This window comes from Aegilops tauschii, chromosome 1 (assembly GCF_002575655.3).
Source record: "Aegilops tauschii subsp. strangulata cultivar AL8/78 chromosome 1, Aet v6.0, whole genome shotgun sequence".
Taxonomy (NCBI): domain Eukaryota; kingdom Viridiplantae; phylum Streptophyta; class Magnoliopsida; order Poales; family Poaceae; genus Aegilops; species Aegilops tauschii.
In genome coordinates, this window is record NC_053035.3 from 272107689 (window position 1) to 272123649 (window position 15961).

General features: G+C 46.3%; 1 protein-coding gene across 1 annotated transcript; it reads right to left on the minus strand.

Annotated features, from left to right (window-relative positions):
- Window positions 1-10100: 10100 nt before the first annotated feature.
- Window positions 10101-15204, minus strand: LOC109761480 (cytochrome P450 704C1). The gene is given in 7 exon segments (XM_020320294.4): window positions 10101-10501; window positions 10661-10864; window positions 10978-11313; window positions 11416-11709; window positions 11810-12025; window positions 14744-15015; window positions 15018-15204. Coding segments are annotated over 7 exon segments (1539 nt in total). The 5' UTR covers window positions 15055-15204; the 3' UTR covers window positions 10101-10321.
- Window positions 15205-15961: the final 757 nt, after the last annotated feature.

Below are 15961 nucleotides of genomic sequence, written 5' to 3' on the forward strand. Positions count from 1 at the left end.
TCCTTAGGGTATCCTATGAAGACGCATTTTTCCGACTTGGGTTCGAGCTTTTCAGGTTGAAGTTTCTTGACATAAGCATCGCATCCCCAAACTTTTAGAAACGACAGCTTAGGTTTCTTCCCAAACCATAATTCATACGGTGTCGTCTCAACGGATTTCGACGGAGCCCTATTTAAAGTGAATGCGGCAGTCTCTAAAGCATAGCCCCAAAATGAGAGCGGTAGATCGGTAAGAGACATCATAGATCACACCATATCCAATAGAGTGCGATTACGACGTTCGGATACACCATTTCGCTGAGGTGTTCTAGGCGGCGTGAGTTGTGAAACGATTCCACATTTCCTTAAGTGTGTGCCAAATTCGTGACTTAAATATTCCCCTCCACGATCTGATCGTAGGAACTTTATTTTTCTGTCACGTTGATTCTCAACCTCACTCTGAAATTCTTTGAACTTTTCAAAGGTTTCAGACTTGTGTTTCATCAGGTAGACATACCCATATCTACTTAAGTCATCAGTGAGAGTGAGAACATAACGATAGCCACCGCGAGCCTCAACACTCATTAGACTGCACACATCAGTATGTATGATTTCCAACAAGTTGGTTGCTCGCTCCATTGTTCCGGAGAACGGAGTCTTGGTCATTTTTCCCAAGATGCATGGTTCGCATGTGTCAAATGATTCATAACCGAGAGACTCTAAAAGTCCATCTGCATGGAGCTTCTTCATGCATTTGACACCAATGTGACCAAGGCGGCAGTGCCACAAGTATGTGGGACTATCGTTATCAACTTTACATCTTTTGGTATTCACACTATGAATATGTGTAACATCACGTTCGAGATTCATTAAGAATAAACCATTGACCAGCGGGGCATGACCATAAAACATATCTCTCATATAAATAGAACAACCATTATTCTCGGATTTAAATGAGTAGCCATCTCGCATTAAACGAGATCCAGATACAATGTTCATGCTCAAAGCTGGCACTAAATAACAATTATTGAGGTTTAAAACTAATCCCGTAGGTAAATGCAGAGGTAGCGTGCCGACGGCGATCACATCGACCTTGGAACCATTCCCGACGCGCATCGTCACCTCGTCCTTCGCCAGTATCCGCTTATTCCGCAGCTCCTGTTTTGAGTTACAAATATGAGCAACCGCACCGGTATCAAATACCCAGGAGCTACTACGAGTACTGGTAAGGTACACATCAATTACATGTATATCACATATACCTTTGGTGTTGCCGGCCTTCTTGTCCGCTAAGTATTTGGGGCACCTCCGCTTCCAGTGACCACTTCCCTTGCAATAAAAGCACTCAGTCTCAGGCTTGGGTCCATTCCTTGGCTTCTTCCCGGCAACTGGCTTACCGGGCGCGGCAACTCCCTTGTCGTCTTTCTTGAAGTTCTTCTTACCCTTGCCTTTCTTGAACTTGGTGGTTTTATTCACCATCAACACTTGATGTTCTTTTCTAATCTCCACCTCCGCTGATTTCAGCATTGAATATACCTCAGGGATGGTCTTTTCCATCCCCTGCATATTGAAGTTCATCACAAAGCTCTTGTAGCTCGGTGGAAGCGACTGAAGGATTCTGTCAATGACCGCGTCATCCGGGAGATTAACTCCCAGCTGAGACAAGCGGTTGTGTAACCCAGACATTCTGAGTATGTGCTCACTGACAGAACTATTTTCCTCCATTTTACAACTGAAGAACTTGTCGGAGACTTCATATCTCTCGACCCGGGCATGAGCTTGGAAAACCATTTTCAGCTCTTCGAACATCTCATATGCTCCATGTTTCTCAAAACGCTTTTGGAGCCCCGGTTCTAAGCTGTAAAGCATGCTGCACTGAACGAGGGAGTAATCATCAGCACGTGATTGCCAAGCGTTCATAACGTCTTGGTTCTCTGGGATGGGTGCATCACCTAGCGGTGCTTCTAGGACATAATCTTTCTTGGCAGCTATGAGGATGATCCTCAGGTTCCGGACCCAGTCCGTATAGTTGCTGCCATCATCTTTCAGCTTGGTTTTCTCTAGGAACGCGTTGAAGTTGAGGGCAACATGGGCCATTTGATCTACAAGACATATTGTAAAGATTTTATACTAAGTTCATGATAATTAAGTTCATCTAATCAAATTATTCAATGAACTCCCACTCAGATAGACATCCCTCTAGTCATCTAAGTGAAACATGATCCGAGTTAACTAGGCCGTGTCCGATCATCACGTGAGACGGACTAGTCAAGATCGGTGAACATCTCCATGTTGATCGTATCTTCTATACGACTCATGCTCGACCTTTCGGTCTTCCGTGTTCCGAGGCCATGTCTGTACATGCTAGGCTCGTCAAGTCAACCTAAGTGTATTGCGTGTGTTCCGAGGCCATGTCTGTACATGCTAGGCTCGTGAACACCCGTTGTATGCGAACGTTAGGATCTATCACACCCGATCATCACGTGGTGCTTCGAAACAACGAACCTTCGCAACGGTGCACAGTTAGGGGGAACACTTTCTTGAAATTATTATAAGGGATCATCTTACTTACTACCGTCGTTCTAAGCAAATAAGATGCAAAACATGATAAACATCACATGTAATCAAATAGTGACATGATATGGCCAATAACATTTTGCTCCTTTGATCTCCATCTTCGGGGCGCCATGATCATCTTCGTCACTGGCATGACACCATGATCTCCATCATCATGATCTCCATCATTGTGTCTTCATGAAGTTGTCACGCCAACGATTACTTCTACTTCTATGGCTAACGCGTTCAGCAATAAAGTAAAGTAATTTACATGGTGTTATTCAATGACACGCAGGTCATACAAAAATAAAGACAACTCCTATGGCTCCTGCCGGTTGTCATACTCATCGACATGCAAGTCGTGATTCCTATTACAAGAATATGATCAATCTCATACATCACATGTATCATTCATCACATCTTCTGGCCATATCACATCACAAGGCACTTGCTGCAAAAACAAGTTAGACGTCCTCTAATTGTTGTTGCAAGTTTTTACGTGGCTTCTATAGGTTTCTAGCAAGAACGTTTCTTACCTACGTAAAACCACAACGTGATATGCCAATTTCTATTTACCCTTCATAAGGACCCTTTTCATCGAATCCGTTCCGACTAAAGTGGGAGAGACAGACACCCGCTAGCCACCTTATGCAACTAGTGCATGTCAGTCGGTGGAACCTGTCTCACGTAAGCGTATGTGTAAGGTCGGTCCGGGCCGCTTCATCCCACAATACCACCGAAACAAGATAAGACTAGTAGTGGCAAGAAAAATTGACAACATCTACGCCCACAACTGCTTTGTGTTCTACTCGTGCATAGTAACTACGGCTGGCTCATGATGCCACTGTTGGGGATCGTAGCAGAATTTTAAATTTTTCTACGCATCACCAAGATCCATCTATGGAGTATACTAGCAACGAGGGGAAAGGAGTGCATCTACATACCCTTGTAGATCGCGAGCGGAAGCGTTCAAGTGAACGGGGTTGATGGAGTCGTACTCGCCGTGATCCAAATCACCGACGATCGAGTGCCGAACGGACGGCACCTCCGCGTTCAACACACGTACGGAGCAGCGACGTCTCCTCCTTCTTGATCCAGCAAGGGGGAAGGAGAGGTTGATGGAGATCCAGCAGCACGACGGCGTGGTGGTGGAAGTAGCGGGGATCCCGGCAGGGCTTCGCCAAGCGCAAGCGGGAGGGAGAGGTGTTGCAGGGGGAGAGGGAGGCGCCAGGGGCTGTGGTGCTGCTGCCCTCCCCCCACTATTTATAGGGGTCCTGGGGGGGGGGGTGGCACCGGCCACCCTGGAGATCCCATCTGAGGGGGGGGGGGGCGGCGGCCAAGGGGGTGGCTTGCCCCCAAGGCAAGTGGGGCGCCCCCACCCCTAGGGTTTCCAACCCTAGGCGCAGGGGGAGGCCCAAGGGGGGCGCCCCAGCCCACTAAGGGCTGGTTCCCTTCCCACTTCAGCCCATGGGGCCCTCCGGGATAGGTGGCCCCACCCGGTGGACCCCCGGGACCCTTCCGGTGGTCCCGGTACAATACCGATAACCCCCGAAACTTTCCCGGTGGCCGAAACTGGACTTCCTATATATAATTCTTCACCTCCGGACCATTCCGGAACTCCTCATGACGTCCGGGATCTCATCCGGGACTTCGAACAACTTTCGGGTTTCCGCATACTAATATCTCTACAACCCTAGCGTCACCGAACCTTAAGTGTGTAGACCCTACGGGTTCGGGAGACATGCAGACATGACCGAGATGCCTCTCCGGTCAATAACCAACAGCGAGATCTGGATACCCATGTTGGCTCCCACATGTTCCACGATGATCTCATCGGATGAACCACGATGTCGAGGATTCAATCAATCCCGTATACAATTCCCTTTGTCAATCGGTACGTTACTTGCCCGAGATTCGATCGTCGGCATCCCAATACCTTGTTCAATCTCGTTACCGGCAAGTCACTTTACTCGTACCGTAATGCATGATCCCGTGACTAACTCCTTGGTCACATTGAGCTCATTATGATGATGCATTACCGAGTGGGCCCAGAGATACCTCTCCGTCATACGGAGTGACAAATCCCAGTCTCGATCTGTGCCAACCCAACAGACACTTTCGGAGATACTCGTAGTGCACCTTTATAGTCACCCAGTTACGCTGTGACGTTTGGTACACCCAAAGCACTCTTACGGTATCCGGGAGTTGCACGATCTCATGGTCTAAGGAAATGATACTTGACATTGAAAAAGCTCTAGCAAACGAACTACACGATCTTTGTGCTATGCTTAGGATTGGGTCTTGTCCATCACATCATTCTCCTAATGATGTGATCCCGTTATGTAACGACCAGACCTCAAATGGTCTGTGCTGCTGTGCACCAGTGTCATCCCTGGATCAGTAATGCTGACACGCACAGTACAAATGGAGGATTTATAACAGAGTAGCAATCACACACTTATTACATCGAATATCTCCAAAGAGATTAAGTATGATAAATATGGCTTAAGGCCATCTAATACGATAACAGCGGAAGACTTGGAAGATAAGTGAGTCCATCAACTCCAGCGGCATCACTGAGTATAAGACCACGACCTAAGGCACCTTACTCGTCGTCTGAAAAGTCTGCAACATGAAACGTTGCAGCCCGAAAACGGGTCAACACATAGAATATGCTGGCAAAGTAACACATAGAGAGTAATGAACAGTAATAATGCTACACTACATGCATATATGGCTGGTGGAAAGCTCTATGGTTAAAGTTTATGCGAAAAGCCAATTTTCCCCTACTACAAAGGAATAAATTTTATTTAACTATCATGGTGGTTGTTAAACATTGAGAAGGTACCTCCAACTCAATCCCAATTAAGTGTCATCATTAACCCAACAAAATTAATTAAAAGTAACATGGTGATGAGATTCAAATGATAATCCAGGTACTAGATACTCAAGTTGTCCATAACCGGGGACACGGCTAACCATGATTAGTTTGTACACTCTGCAGAGGTTTGCGCACTTTTCCCCACAAGACTCGATCGCCTCCGTTTTATTTCTCGCACTGCATGGTGTTTGAGAAACGGATGACCGAGACACAGTCTTTCAGAAACAATCACTCTTTACTCTGGATGGACCGGTACACCTACTTTCCCCTACATCTGCTAGCCCACCTCTTCAAGAGATCATGTAACCTACTCCACTATGCTAGAGCCCATAATAGCTTGTGGCTGCACACGGAAGTTTCTAGCATGAACAATCTTATGATCCCTTTGAGCCTGGGTGGCGGACCTTATAAAATCAGACAACACTGGGTTCTCCAGGTGCCTCAATCCACCCAGATGTGAGTTTTAGTTGCCACCTTAAGTTGAACCATTAATAAACATCTCACATCTGTCATGAATATCTCTCAAACCCAAACCACGTCTACGAGCATAGCATGGCAATAATAATAGCAACGTAGAAGTAACTCCCAAGGGTTTGAATGGAAAACAGGTAATAGGTACTACCTCAACTACTTCCCAGTACCCACAATTTAAATAGATCCTAATCATGCAATGTTTGAGGAATAGATCTAATGCAATAAAAACTGGGTATGGAAGGTATATGATCAAAGTGTTACTTGCCTTGCTGATGATCCGCAAAACCTAGCGATTCGAAGTAACAAGCGGCACACTCCGGGTACTCTATCGCAAACAAACAAGCATACAATCAGTACTCATCTAATGCACAGGTAAAACTCGAATGAAAGATCCAACCAGAAAGTTCAACTTAAGAACTCCGGTTTGCAAAAAGAATCAACTCGAAAGAAGCAACGAAAGTCAAACGGCGAAAGGAAGAAGCTTCGTTTACTAATCTGGATCTAGGTCAAATTTTACTGTAGCAAAAACTTGTTTGAGTAGGTTAAACGGAAAGAGAATTTCGAGACGAAACTCTAGGCGCTTGAATCGCCTGATTCCGATAAACGAGTGAGAAGTTAAACAGAAACAAAGATTCGATCAGAAATCGAGATCTGAGATAATCGCGGAAAAATCCGACGAAAAAGAAAAACGGACGAACGCTTAAAGAACGGACGTTCGTTAACAAAGAAAAACCGACGAACGCGTTCGTTAAAACGAACGGTTCGGTGAACGCTCGCAAAATAACAAAACCGAATAAAAAACCGATCTAGGTTTTTTTTAAACGAACGGTTTTTAAAAAAAACAAAAACCGGCGACGAACGAGGCGAGGCAGTACCTCGTCGGGGCAGATATCCGGCAGGGCTCTGGCGGGGCGCGGGGTGCGGCGGGGGTGCGGGGCTCGGGGGGGGGGGTGCGAGGGGCGGCTCCGGCGACGAACGACGGCGGCGGAGGGCTCGGCTCCGACGGCGGCGGACGAGGCGGGTGCGGGCGGCGGCGGGCGAGGTGAGAGGAGAGGGGGGGTGCGGGTATTTATATGGGGGGGGGGGGAGAGCTCAGCTTGGAGGAGGGGGCGGCCGAGGAGGCGTGCGGCGGCGGGACTCGGCGCGGCGGCGCTCCCGTGCTGGGGAAGGAGAGGGCGACGGGGTGGGCCGGCGCTCGGTTGGGCTTCGGCCCGGTCGGGCGTCGCGCAGTTTTTTTTTAAAACGTTCCGCGGAAAATAATTTACAGAAAAATAAATAAAAGTCAGAAAAATATAAAATAAATTTTCCCCGTCTAGTTAGAAAATCTAGAATAGGGTGAACATTTTTTTAAATCAAAATAAATATTTTGAAAACATGCAATATTTTTAATGCAATAAAAATTGCAAATAAAATCCGAATAAATTCCAATAAATGATCTTAACATTTTACCTCCAGTATTTCAATTGTTTTGGAGAAGTCATATTTTCTCCTCTCGTTTATTTTTAAAATGAAATATTTTTCCGGAGAGAAAATAATTAAAACCAAAATCCTCGTCTTATTATTTGATGAAAATCAAATGTGAAAATTCGAGAAAATCCCCAACTCTCTCCGAGGGTCCTTGAGTTGCTTAGGATTTATCGAGGATTTTGTCAAAATGCAATAAAACATGATATGCAATGATGATCTATGTATAACATACCAAATTGAAAATTTGGGATGTTACACGTTATCAATGACATCCAATGTCCATAGTCAGGAAACCATGACTATCTGTTGATCAACGAGCTAGTCAACTAGAGGCTCACTAGGGACACGTTGTGGTCTATGTATTCACACATGTATTATGATTTCCGGATAACACAATTATAGCATGAACAATAGACAATTACCATGAACAAGGAAATATAATAATAACCATTTATTATTGCCTCTAGGGCATATTTCCAACACTTACATCGTTTTTGGTGGCTGCAACTGCCGAGCGAGGATCAATGCTACTCCCTTTTACCTTTTTATCCCCCCGTCTAGGCATTGTGTTGGTTTTCTTCCCTGTTTGTCGGCCGATCATTTGTGTGTGTGCGTTGATGTTGGTTGTGCATATCCAAATTGTGCAAATGTCGAGTGTATGCTCGTTGTGCTTGTACCCCATACTACTTCCCTATGAGTTGGAAACGCCCTAGGGTCATGAAGACACGATGGATCCCTACCCTTACCTACATGTGGGTACTATTTTTAGGTGCTTTTCTTAGCTTGGTTAGGCTTTGTGCCCTACTCGGGAAGGCCGAAGGCGAGGCTGCGACGGCTCCCAGAAGATGGGATAAGCTTCTCCTCACCTAGCCCTGGTGTCGGTGGTGCGTCTAGCGTCGTCGGAGGGCGTGTAAAGGTGTGTTCCCAATAGATCTCGCTGGATACAATCGGTGTTGGTCTTTGGTGGGTCCACTTGGATTTGGTCTTTCCTTCGTCTGTGTTCCTGTATCTACGGGTTGGATCCTTCTGATCTATGCTTCTCTTCATTGGCGACGGTTGATGTTCTAGTGTGATGGTCCTAAGGGTCCTTAGCATGACAACTTCCTAATTATCTACTATAACAAGGTATGTCCGACTCCGGTGAAGGAGAAGCGATGATGGCGGCGCGCCTTCGGCTTGCTCCAGTGATTATAGTTGTCGTTAGATGATCTACGGACCTGGATGTAATCCATGTTACTTCTGGTATTCTTTGTACTTTTTCTTCTTTGAAAAGGAGGTTGAAACCCCGGCCTCTACATCCAAGGATGCACACCATCATCTTTGTTAAATTATTCAACATAACTTGACAAAATAAATACAAGGATCAATTCAAAGCTACCTCCCCGATGACATCTGTCGCTACACCTACAATCTTGATGGTGTGCCCTGACCTCGTACCAACACACACCATCTAACCCGGTGGCCTCGCGAAGCCGCCCCACGGCAAGTTGAGAGCACCAACCGATCCAGCAGACCCTCAGCATGCTCTGCATGCACACACTAAAGAATCCGCCGCTACCATCTTCTGTTATCCCATCTTCAGGAGGAATCAACCGTCGTCTGACGTCACCACTACGCCAGACAACGCCAACACCCTGCGGGCGTCCATTTACACGCGTCAACCGTTGAGACTCCACTGCGCCACGCCGCCGAGACCCGCCGTCGACGATGCAATAGATGCAACGCCAGACCACCTCTTGGCCCCTCCAGTCAGCACCTGCTTTAAAACGATACCCTCGGAAGGAAAAAAGACACCAAAGGCGCCGCCGTCGTCCGCTGTGATCGAAGTCGGCATGATTTTCATCTCCATTCGCGCTGCCCCAACTTCGAAGCTAGGGATGGCAATGGGTACCCATTACCCGCGTACCCTGTGGGTAAAAACCCTATTAGGGTAAGGGTATGGGACAAAAAATTACCCATGGGTACTTAAATGGGGAAATATCATACCCATCGGGTAGAGAGGGTACGGGTATGGGATCGTATAACCCATGCCCGCGTACCCATGTACCCATCTAAAATGTTGACAGGTGGGTTTCCGTTAATATCCCAATGTATTCATTTCCCTCCTAATCATGCTAGGTAAAAACTCTAATATGTATTCAAATTATCTCTATAATTTATCATGATTTCGTGAACTTAAAGTGTATGCATATGTGTTGTTATTTATGATTATGTGTTGTTGTTTAACATTTTTATATGTCACTTCATAGGCAAATACTTTTGTTTATGAGAATATGTTGTTGTTACAATATGTTGTTGTACATTGTTGTTTAAGATGTGTTGCTATTAATAATTTATGATTATATGTTGCTTTTTACAACTATTTTCTACTCAATTGATGTGTTCTAAACGCGGGTACTTTTACCTGCGGGTACCCATAAACCCTGTCGGGTGACGGGTATGGGAAAAAATTATACCCTTGACGGGTATGGGTATGGGTGATGGATAAACTCACGGCGGACGGGTAAAGGTATGGGGTAGCTCCACCCGTACCCATACCCTGCGGGTGCCATCCCTATTCGAAGCTGACTGGATCCACGCGCTGCGGCGCTGTGAAGACGCACGCAGGCGCCGGAACGCTGGTACTAGATGAATAGATTAAAAAAATCCCAAAAAGAAAGAAAAACATGCGCAAGTCCCCGCGGTCCATTTGTCACGAACACGAAGGCCCCCAGAAACGTACTCTTCTGAGAAAGAAAAAAGAGTTTGCGGAGAAAAAAAAAGCAACCCATTCTGGTACAGGTGAGAGGTCCGATTCACAAATCACATTCACAAGAGATGCTACTGTGCACACACCACATTATATACTGACGCTGGACTCAGCTTATTATTCGCGCGTGGCGACCGCACACAAGTCGCATAGCACCCTTCGTGTCTCTGCACAAGGACGCTCGGCTGGCCAAGCCAGCTGCCACATACTGCAGAATCATCTCGCCACAGCCGTGAGATGGAGACCCTGCTCGATGTAGAGCGTGATCATGGTCCTGTAGTTGACGCTGGCGTCCTTGTCGCGCAGAGCCAGCACGAAGAAACGGAGCAGCACCGCCGCGAAGATCTTCATCTGCCAGTATGCGAACTCCTTTCCCAGGCAGATCCTCGGACCGGCCTGCATGCAGACCATGAAGCAGGTGTCGGTAGTTGGAAAAAAAATTCCTCACAACTACAGCTAGTTTACTTCAGAGCACATTTCAGCGGCAGTGACAAGAACATTGGCATGCAGTTTTTTTTGTAAGGTCATGGTGATGTTCATGGGTGACATGGTTACCTGGAAAGCTGTGAATTTGAAAGGGCTTTCTGGCTGGAACACGCCGTGTTCGTCTAGCCACCGCTCGGGCCGGAAGACTTGGGCGTCCTCACCCCACAGGCGCTCCATCCGGCCCATGGCGTAGGGGGCGTAGAACACCATGTCTCCCTTGCCGACGCTGAAGCCGTTGGGCAGAACGTCGTCCGAAAAGCACTCCTTGTTATCCTGAAACACCCAACAAAAATTACGTACAATTTTACATGCAATCCCACAAAGCAATGACTTTTCCTTTGATGATTACAAGTTTGGAGCGTGCTGTTATGGATGGATGGACTCACCAGCGGGACCGAGGGGTACACTCTGAGTGTCTCCGTCAGGGCGGCGTGCAGGTAGTGCATCTTGTTCAGCGCCTCGTCGGTCAGGCTCTGCGAGAAGTCGTCGATGGACGCGGCTTCCCCGGCGTCGGCAGCCTCCCTGGCCTCCTCGCTGATCTTCTCCTGCACCTCCGGGTGCTTGCACATCATGTAGAGGAACCGGGCAAGCGCTCCGGCGGTCGTGTCCTTGCCGGCTATGACGATGTTCATTATGATGTCTCTCAGGTACTTGTAATCCACCTCCCCGGAATCGCTGGTGGTCGCCTGTATGAACCTCGACAGCAAATCACACTTCGACTCCTATCAAGTCGAGCAGTAGTAACCAAGTCAAGACTTGAGCTCAATTTCAAGCGCAGCAAGCGTGTTCAAGTTGATGGAAGGAGGTCAGAGCAGGTTAGTTACGGCGTCGTGTGCCTTGCCGGCGGACATCTCGTCGGCCCTGGCACGGATGTGCTTGTACGCGAACTCGTCGACGACCTTGATCCTGTGCCTCAGAGCCGCCTCCGCGCCGACGTTGAGGAACCTCGACACCTTCCAGAACGCGTTGACGAAGCGGAGCAGGATGAACTCGCTGGCGTCGTCGAACGCCGCGGCGAAGCGGCTCCCCTCGTCCGCCGCCTCCCCGGACAGCGTGTTGAGGTCCAGGCCGAAGGCGATGGTGAAGATGGAATCCATCGTCGCTTTCATCAGCAAGGCCTGACCGATCCAAGAGACATGCACCATGCAGGACAGCCTTGTCAGAGCCCTCCTTTGATCGATAGGAAATGATGGTTTGCCAGATTGATCAGATCCGTGCCTGAAAGTCCATGGGTTGCTTCGCCGCGGCGTTGTCGGAGACGATGTGCGCGAGCTTGGCGGCGTTCTTGTTGAAGACGCCGCCGCTGAAGTCCCGGAGGGCCCTCGTGGAGAAGTCGTAGCTGGCGATCTTCCTCTGCTGCTTCCACTTGTCGCCGTCCACCGCGAAGATGCCGTCGCCGAAGAGATCGCTCGTGTTCTCGTAGTTAGACTCGCCCTATGTGTTTGTCCAGAAACATCGTACGCATGTCAGCGAATAACATCTGGCCGACTTTGTGAGGGCATCTATTTTGTTAGTTTTGGGTATATTGGTACTAGCTAGTACTCCCTCCATTCTTTTTTATAAGACACTTTAGACAACTGACCATGAATTGTTTTGGGCACTGTTTGTACTGTCTAAAACGTCTTAACAGAAGCAGTATATTGGTGCAAGCGTGTCTAACTCGTACGCCCTGTGTATTTGTCCTAAGCATCATACACGTGTCAGCCAATAACATCACTCTCACTTGCTGAGGCCAACTCTTGTACTCCCTCCGTCCCACAACATAAGATGTTTTTACAAGCTAAAATAGCTTACAAAATGATCTTATATTATGGAACATATAGATTAGCTAGTTCCGCGTCAAAATTCTTACACCTGTGTTGTTAGCACGTCCAATTGCACGATAAAATGGGGAACCGATACTGTTTTACAGTTAACGAACCCAAGTCTAAGATCTCTAACAAGGATAACAATCTACTAGTCCCTCCGATCCATAATAGTGTCGTGGTTTTAGTTCTTTACTATCTTTTTTTTTGTTGAAAAAGAGAGCTTCCTATCTGACTTCCATTAACAGAAATCACAACGTCTTACTCCCTCCGTCCCATAATATAAGAGCGTTTTTGACACCACAGCGGAGGGAGTACATTACTACTACATCACCCACGCACACCTACCAGCAAGCAAGCAGCAAGCGAGCTTCTTGAACGATGCGCTTCCCTCGACGATGAAAGTTGAAACCACAACTCCCTCATCAGGGAGGCAAGTTAAGAGGATGAGCACACCCCAAAGTGTCTTTTACCGGTGGCGGGAGCTACCGGTGCTTCTTTCACCAATAGGAGGCAGCCAACTCAAAAGCTATATACAGTACTTCTCTTCTTTATTCATTTAACTTCATTGTATTTGATCAGCTTGGGCCCCACCCATGTGCATGTCACTCACCTCTCACTTCAGAAGTACAGACTATGCCAGTTCATTTTCTTCAACCGATCAACCTCTCTCACTCTAAACTTATTTGAAATATTTTGTAAAGTAGATTTGAATTTGAAAAAAAACATTTCAATTTATTTCAAAAACTAATTTCAATTCTTTTAGAAAACAAATCTCACTCATTTTCAAAACACTAATTCCTCACACTTTTTTATGAAACTGATTTTAATTATTTCAATTTCATATATCCCAAAAGAGTGAAACTAATTATTTTTCAACTTATGAAGAACTGATCTGTTTTCTTAAAAAGCATATTTTTATCCTTTCAGAAATATATTTCACAAAAGGGTGAAACTTTGTATTTCAAAAGTGTAATGTATTTGAAACGAGTGAAATTAGTTTTTGAAACGAGTGAAACATAGGAGTATTTCAATATTTTTGATCAGTGAAAAAAGTGAAAGATAACCAATATTTTGTATGAAACTGCTTTTTTAGTGTTTGAAGTTGATATTTTTGATGAGTGAAATACATTCAATATTTTTCATAAATTCACAGTGAAATTACTTTTGCAAATGAGTCTAATGTGTTTTCAGAAATGAGTGAAATCTATTTTTGAAACAAGTGAAATGGTTTTTTTAACTATTCTGAAATGAGTGAAAACAGTTTCCCGAGTAAATGAAATGTTTTTCGAATTGAGTGAAACCAATATTTGAAATGAGTGAAATTTGTTTTCCATACACATGACACATATTTCGGTGTGAAATATGTTAAATATAGTGAAATGTGATTTCTAAAATGAGTGAAATCTATATTTTGTAAATGGGTGTAATGTGTTTTCCGAATCTAGTGAAATGTGAAACTGACTGAAAGGTTTTATGAAACTGACTGAAATGCGTTTTTTGAAATGAGTGAAATGATAAAATTCAAACTAGCCAATGAGTGAACTAAATATCCAGTTTTAAAGGTCTTCTCACCCCGAATTGAAAAATATAAAATATTTCAAAACTGAATATTTAGTTCAAAAGTTATCAACCTTTTAAAATGTCACGTGGAAAATAAAGTGTATGCATTTAGTGTTCGCATGCAGCCGTGGTGCAACCATTTGCTCTCTCCCTGACATCTGTTGTGGCCCCCATACAGCGAAGTATATATGTTTGTATAAGATTTGTATTGCTAAAAGACAGAAATAAAAGCATAATGAGGTCTTCAGCTAGATCAATCTCAAAGCAACATTTAACGATGGATGCTGCACCAATAGCTCCCGGCTCCGGTAAAAATACTTTTTCAATGAGCACACAACCCCCCCCAGATGACCACCCCTAGGAAATAGCAACGCCATTCTCCAACATACACAAGAGTTTTTTTAATACCAAACTGAACTAAGCCGAAACTAGACCAACGATAGCAGGAAGGAGGTAATAAGATTGAGGTCAAAGCAGAGAGCAGGATCTTCATCTAACGGGATTGCTAAATCTCAGTTGACTGAGACTTAACGATGTCTCAGTCGATGTTATATTCACGAGATTTTACGTAGAGATCTGTGCAAGTTAAAAAAAAGGTTATTTCTTCTTTTTTATATATTATGTAATTTGACTGAGACTTGGTTAAGTCTCGTTCGACTGAGATCTACCCACACCCTTCATTTAACATGTCAGTCTGATTGATTTAACTCATAATCTCATATGCATGAGTTAGTCATGAGATTCCCTAAAATAAAATTAGTCCTGAGGATACTGTATTGCGCACCTTGCCGTAGTTGGAGAAGTTAGTCTTGAGGATGTGCTCGACCACCGCCGGGTCGGACGTGTAAATCTGGCCCCGTCCCGGTGAGAGCAGCCGGAAGGTCATGTGCTCGCGAAACAGGTCCGTGTAGTAGTCGTGCAGCCGCCGGAGGTGGTATACCTGATGGAACACCGTGCCGACCGCGGGCGGATACCGCTTCGCTCCGGCGACGCCGCCGCGGCCGAGGACGACGGAAAGGTACCAGCAGATCGCTAGCACGGCGAGGCCGGCAGCGGCAAGAAGGACGGAGAGCACTCTGCTATTCCCGTCGTCATAGCTACCGTATGTGCGGTGAATCGGCCGGACGAGGCTTTAAACTACCTGTGGATAAGTGGATTTCTGGATGGCTGTGTCTAGAATGAATAAAACTATGCTCGCGCTAGACGTCAGCCGGCCGGCTGGACCGCCATTGGATCTGCAGAAATGCTGCGAGAGCGGACGTTCTAGACGCTGGCCAAAGATGGCCATCATCATCTACTGGTGGCACATCTGTTTAGGGACGGTGTACCGCAGTGTAGGGCCATGCATTGATTAGGGCAGCGACTGTTTTTTTTTTTGACAACTAGGGCAGCGACTGTTGGTTGTACTGAAGGGTGCATTTGGTGGCCGGGCTGTAGGGAACCTTCTATTTATTGTTTCGTCGAAAATACATTTTCTACCTCATAAAATCTGAAGGGGGTAGCGAAGGCTTAGGCTGTGTTTGGTTGGACAGATTGTCCCAACTTCTGCTTTTTAGAAGCTAAAAGCTAACCAAAGGGATAAATTATCGAAGTAGCTTCTAATAATCTGTAGCTTTTACGTAGTATAAATTTCACAGCTGAGGTACCCCCAACTTTTACAGCTTCTAAACCAACCACTTTCAGCTGTTTCCATAATAATTGATGGTATTTACCCACCAATGCCACTCCCAAGTCATACCTGTTTAAATCTCTTCTTCTCAACTCTCGCCAGGAACGAAGCAACAGATCGATCTAGGGTCGGCCGCCGCCACCGCCCGCCAACGCCGCCGGCTCCGGCGATCCTCCGCCGCCGCCTGCTCCGGCCATCCTCCGCCGCCGCCTGCTCCGGCGAACCTCCGCTGCCGCCCGCTCCGTTCTAAGGTAAAATTTCTACAACCTCCTCCCTCCTCCATGCTCCTCCCTCCCCTTGCTGTTACCGGCGGCCCAGCTCCGGCCGGCCATC